Below are 6,036 nucleotides of genomic sequence, written 5' to 3'. Positions count from 1 at the left end.
GGTGGCGGCGGGCCATGTGGCGGCAGACAGCGGGCCCTGGGAGCACCCAGTCCCAGGCAGACACGGCTGGCTGGTCCCAGAGCAGTGGTGGCAGGCCATGTGGCAGCAGACAGTGGGCCCCAGGCAGAGACGGCTGCTGGTCCCCGAGCAATGGCTGGTTCCAGGCAGGGAGACACATGGTGGGCGGGCAGAAGACAGAAACATGGATAGACACGACATGCAGGGTGAGGTTGAATGTTTATTCAGGGGGTTATGGAGGAGGAAGAGTGAAGGGGGGGGGAGAGAGAGAGAGAGAGAGAGAGAGAGAGAGAGAGAGAGAGAGAGAGAGAAGAGGAGAAAGAGACAGAGAAGGGGGGAAGCAGAGAAGTGGGGAGAGAGGCAAAAGCGAAGCTGCCTCTCCGAGAGGAAGATGGAAAAGAGAGCGAGCTCAGGCCTGAAGCTGAAGATCAGCCTGCCTCAGCAGATGGGGAGGGGAATGGGTGTGGCTTGTCTCTTAAAGGGACCAAAACCATAACATTCCCAGGTCTTCCTTATAATAAAAAGCACGCATGTCAAGGAAGCAGAAAAGGAAGGGCCCAAGATGGCAGCGGGCAGGTCAGAGGTAATGGGAGTGGGTGTGGCTTGTCCCTTAAAGGGACAGGAAAGCATAGAACAGAACGTCTATATGCACAAGAGATTCCATTCTCGCATGCCCCAAAACAAACAGCTTATTTTTCTAAATAAGCACTTACAATGTTACTCGAGTTGGCCCAGAACTTGCAAAGTAGACCAGGCTGGCCTTGAACTCATGATATGCCTACCTTTGCCTCTTGGGGTTTGAGGGTTAAAAGTGCGCACCACTGTGCAGTTTTTATCTAGTAATGTAAAAGGGAATTCTAGAACTACTGCTAGGAAACTAACACTTTGCAGTACCCGCACCAGCTTGGTAATGTTGACGCTGGAATAAGAAATATCCTAAGCCAAGTTTCAGCAAAATAACTTTATTTCCTAACACAGTAAACATATACATCCAATATGTGGTACTTCCATGCCAACGGCTTTGAGAGTTAACATGTGTAAAAGCTGTCTTGGTTGAGATGTGAAGTGTCTGGATGGCTAACCTTCTGAACATATTGGACTGGCCACAGCAGAATCTGAATCTGCTTCACTAGGCAAGTTACAGAAATTTAAAGCCTTGAAACGTTACTACACTTTTGCATCTAATGCTTCCAGGCGAAGAGGATGCAGCAGGATCAGCTTGGATTCCAGGGCATCTCATCATCAGTTTTTCTGGTGATGGAACCATTTATCCACTATAGCCAGAAAAAAGAAATGCAAATTAGTCTCTGCTAAGAACGCAAATGATCAACATATAACAAAGAGTAGGCTGAGGATGTGGCTCAGCAGAAGAATGCTGGCCTATCAAGGAATACTACAGGCCTTTGCATGGCTGCTCCTATCCATGACCTCTAGAACATGCATGCAAAGCTACAGTCAAAAAGCTAGTGCTTAGCACAACAGGCTTATACCAGGGTCTCCTCACTAATTCTTTTTTTTGTTTTGTTTTGTTTGCTTTTTTCAAGACAGAGTTTATCTGTAGCTTTGCAGCCTGTCCTGGAACTCGGTACACCAGTCTAGCCTTGAACTCATGAAAATCCACCTATCTCTGGCCCCTCCCCTACCCCAGTGCCCTGATTAAAGGCGTGCACCACCACTGCCCAGCTCCTCATTCATTCTTTTCCCTTCCTTCTTTCTCTCCGTTTTGAGATTAGGTCTCTTATAGTCTCAATTAATCTGAAACTCAACATAGAGTCCAAGTTATCCCCAAACAGTTAGGCACTAGGGTATACACCACCAGGGCAGCTTAAATTTTTTTTTTTTAAAGCAGCAGACTTAAAAAAAAAAAAAAGAAGAAATTTAGATTCCTTTTCCTTTCCTTTCCTTTCCTTTTTTTTTCAAGGCAGGGTCCTTCTGCGAAACCCAAGCTGGCCTTCAGCCTGTGAACATTCTGCCTCAGCTTCCAGCGGGCTGGGATTACAGGTATGCAGTACCTCACCTATCACAGAGATTTCCAAGATTGAAAGAGGGTTTAGAGCTCTTCTCCAAGTAAAGCAGGCATGTCTGCATAGAACGTAGGATATAGCCCACGCTGAGCCCTCCCACAGTGGCCACAGGGAGGATACAAGTACACAAATCAAGAAGAGGGAAGGAAAAGAGAATGGTGGCACGCAGTATCCCACCCACCGCACACACACTGCAGAGCTTTAGCGTAGCTTCCTAAGTGAAGGAAAGACAGGCGCAAAAAGACAAACAGCTTGACTGAACTGCAGAGTGGGGAAGGGTTGCTGGAGGCCGACGGTAGGAGGCTTGATGGGACGGGGAGACAGGAGCTAATCAAACAGCCAACGCCAGTCACAGCAATCAGCTTTATTTAAGGGAATGGGGACTATACTACTACTAATGCACTGCCTATTAATATCTTCTTCCTGATGATGGGGAATAAACACAGATCTTCTAGCATGTTAGCACACTATATCTATCTATATAGTATATATATACTTTTCTATCTATCTATCATCTGTCTATCTATCTATCCATCCATCCATCCATCCATCCATCCATCCATCTATCTATCTATCTATCTATCCATCCTCTCCTGGGTCCCATTATATATTTAAAAGCAGCTACAACTGTAATTTTAAATGTTTGCCCACAAATAAATATGTAAGGTGATATTTTGCTAACTTGATTTAAGCTTTCCATATTATAAACATACAGCAAAACTTATACCCATAACTGTATGTAACTATTTTCCAAGTAAAAAAATACATATGTACTATATAACTTCATACAAACACATAACTAATAACTGTAGTGGACTCAGGTCTTACCATCTGTTGGTAGTGAGCAGCCAGATTCACATGGTGGTGGCAACTAAAATAAAACATTAAAATATTAAAACGTAGTCTAACCCCTAGAGGGAAAGTTAAAAGTATACTGGTAAAATTGAAAAATAGACAGGAGACTACCAATTTGTAGTCTCTAAAACTAATTTACGGGAACAACAGTGTGATCTGCTAAGACAGGGTTCTTAACCTGTGGGTTGTCACCCCTCTGGGGTCACATGTCAGATATTTGTATTATGATTCATAACCATAGAAAAATTAGTTATGAAGTAGCAATAGAATAATTTTATGGTTGGGGGTCACCAAAGCATGAGGGTCACAGTATTAGGAAGGTTGAGAACCACTGGGCTAAGAGATCATATATTATACATTATATACAAGTCTCTTTCAATTTTTAAAAAAGAGCTACTTAATTTTATGTATAGGGTGTTTTGCCTTAATATGTATGTGCAGCACGTGCACTCCTGGTGGCCGTGGAAAATGAGAGCATGAGCCAGATCCCTGAACCAGAATTATGGATGGTTGTAAACCACCACAAGGATGCTGGGAATTGAACCCTGCAAGACCAAGCAGTGCTCTTAACTAATTAGCCATTTCTCCAGACCCCACATCCAGGTCTCTTAATAACACACACAAAACAATGTTCCTGAGCCACCTCACCCAGTTTTGTTTTTCCTGTCCATCTCAGTGTCAGGATTCCTGTGTAAACGAAAATGAATCTAATGCCCTGCGTCATTTTCCTTTGTAATGACCCATTGATGAGGCCATGGGAAGTCAGTCAGACCTCATTTGTTATTGCTTGCTGCCTGATAGCATAAATGAATTTTTTCTTTTTTTTTTTCTTTTTTGGTTTTTTTGAGACAGGGTTTCTCTGTGGCTTTGGAGCCTGTCCTGGAACTAGCTCTGTAGACCAGACTGGTCTCAAACTCACAGAGATCCACCTGCCTCTGCCTCCCGAGTGCTGGGATTAAAGGCGTGCGCCACCACTGCCTGTGAATTTTTTCTTTAAAAAAAAAAAAAAAGATTTATTTTTCCTTTGTGTTTAGAAATGTTTCGCCTACGTGTACATCTATGCACCATGTGTACGCAAGGGCCCAGGTTGGATCCCGTGGAGCTGGAGTTACAGGTGCTTGTAAGGCACTATGGGGTGCTTGGAAACAGAACCTGGGACTCTGCAAAAGCAGCAACTGGTCTGAACTACTAAGCTATCTTGTCCAGCCCCATAAATGAAAATAATTTTCAAATGATCTAGTTCAATCGTTTGCTGAATCCAAACATTTGTTGGTTTTGTTGTTGTTGTATTTTTGATACAGGATTTTTCTGTGAAACAAGCCTGACTGTGCTGAAACTCACTCTGTAAACCAGGCTGGCTTCTAACTCACTGATATCTGCCTGCCTCTCTCTGCCTTTTGAATGTTGGGATTAAAGCATGTGCCATCACTGCCAATCCCAGCACTCAGTAAGCAGAGCTCTACACAGGGAGACTATCTCAAACAACAAAACAAACAAACAAACAAATCCCATAAAAGCCGGTGCTGCTGTCCTGGACTGTACTTCTTGTGAGAAGGTTTTGCAGTATACGTTGTTCTTGCAATGACTCCTGAAGTGTGCTTACTCTCATGGTCTTGGCTATAAGCAAGTTAACTAACTTCCCATTTGGTCTCTTGTGGAAGACGGTTTGACAGGTGATGGGCTTGTACAGTACCCAGTACATTCAGCAATTGAAAGACCTGGATAAATCCAGACCCCTCTAGCAGGAAGAGCCAAAAATCTAGGATTAGCTGGTTCAGTGACTCTGTTTCAGGAACTAGCTGAAGATAAAGTTAGATTGTAATCTTGAGAAACAGGGAGTTACCCCCTGGTGATTATCACTGGTATTTTCAGAATTTTCAATGATCACTGGTATTTTCGGAATTTTCCAATGATGCCCTCCCTACACCCTTTGGATTACTGGGTTGTAGTTTCTTCCCTTAAATACCCCTTCTCCCAGCTACTCGGGGTTGAACTCCTCCCCTGCGTGGGTTTTGAGTCTCGGCCCCAGTGCACTGGCTCCTGTCAATAAACCTTGTCTGATTGCAGCAAGGACGGTCTCTCTTGAGTTACTGGGGGAGGGGGGGTGTCTTTCACAATCACTCTGGATTTTACACGTCACCTACTTTGTATCTCCACCACTTAGGGTTGACCGTGACCATTCTTCAGCTTTCCCCTCTCAAATGCCTATTCTTTGTGTTCACAGTTCTGACCTCAAGATGTCAGTCATATGCACACAAATGACACTCAAATACTAGTTGCAACAAGTACTTCTTCCCTTGGAGCACCCTATCGCTCAGCCGCTGAGTCATCTTTCAAAAGCAAAGGATTACGTACAGCATCCACAATGGCTTTGGCAGCATCAGGATCACACTTGAAGGGGCTCTCCGACACGGTGGTGTTCATGCTAGTGAGTAAAGTGAACATAGTAAGAAGATAAAAGAACAGCACAGTCTCCTCATCCGTTCAAAAAAACTAAGCTGATAATAATACACCCGATGGCTTTGTGGGGAGGGGGGAGCACAAGGTCTCATAATGTAGCCTGGCTAGCCTGGAACTCAGAGAATACTGGGATTAAAGGCAGTATCATCATGCCGAGACCAGATAGCATTTAAATTCGGTTTCATTGAAAGCGTTCTTGCTTATCCTAAACATCCTAATTATTTATCTGGTCAATGTCCACATGCTCTTGTGGATGATGTAGTTCAAAATCTCTTAATAATTTAGACTTAATCATCGGAGATCAAATCTGCTGTAGCACTCACTAAATAGCTGAGAAATGCAAATTAAAATCTGAAACATTTCTCCCCCAATTCTGTTTCTTTAAAAAAAAAAAAAATGAATCTAACAAAACACCCTGCTTCCATCAGTGTTGGTGAAACATGTAAAGTACAGATACTCCTGATGGAAAAAGTACATGCCTTAACTCCCAGCACTCAGGAAGCAGAAGCAGGCAGAGCAAAAACTAAACATTCTTTGGGATTAAACAACAAAACAAAACAAAAAACCAAAGGCTTATTATCCACTAACTAGATTAAACAATCAAGGAATCTTTTTTTTTTTTTCAAGACAGGGTTTCTCTGTGGCTTTGGAGCCTGTCCTGGAACTAGCTCTGTAGACC

The 6,036-nt window shown here is 43.4% G+C and overlaps 1 protein-coding gene across 1 annotated transcript in view; it reads right to left on the bottom strand.

The window, feature by feature from the left end:
- Positions 1-960: 960 nt before the first annotated feature.
- The window catches only part of Ppa1 (pyrophosphatase (inorganic) 1), a 30,360-nt gene continuing 25,284 nt past the window's right edge, over positions 961-6,036 (bottom strand). Inside the window, exons 9-11 of the mRNA XM_005360094.3 lie at positions 5,253-5,322; positions 2,871-2,913; positions 961-1,292 (exon numbers count right to left, since the gene is read on the bottom strand). Of these exons, the coding sequence (XP_005360151.1) occupies positions 1,261-1,292; positions 2,871-2,913; positions 5,253-5,322 (145 nt within the window). The 3' untranslated portion in view covers positions 961-1,260. The remainder of the gene's footprint in view (positions 1,293-2,870; positions 2,914-5,252; positions 5,323-6,036) is intronic.

This window comes from Microtus ochrogaster, linkage group LG2 (genome assembly GCF_000317375.1).
Source record: "Microtus ochrogaster isolate Prairie Vole_2 linkage group LG2, MicOch1.0, whole genome shotgun sequence".
Taxonomy (NCBI): domain Eukaryota; kingdom Metazoa; phylum Chordata; class Mammalia; order Rodentia; family Cricetidae; genus Microtus; species Microtus ochrogaster.
The sequence above is the reverse complement of the archived record's forward strand: the minus strand, read 5'-3'. Positions and strand labels throughout refer to the sequence as shown.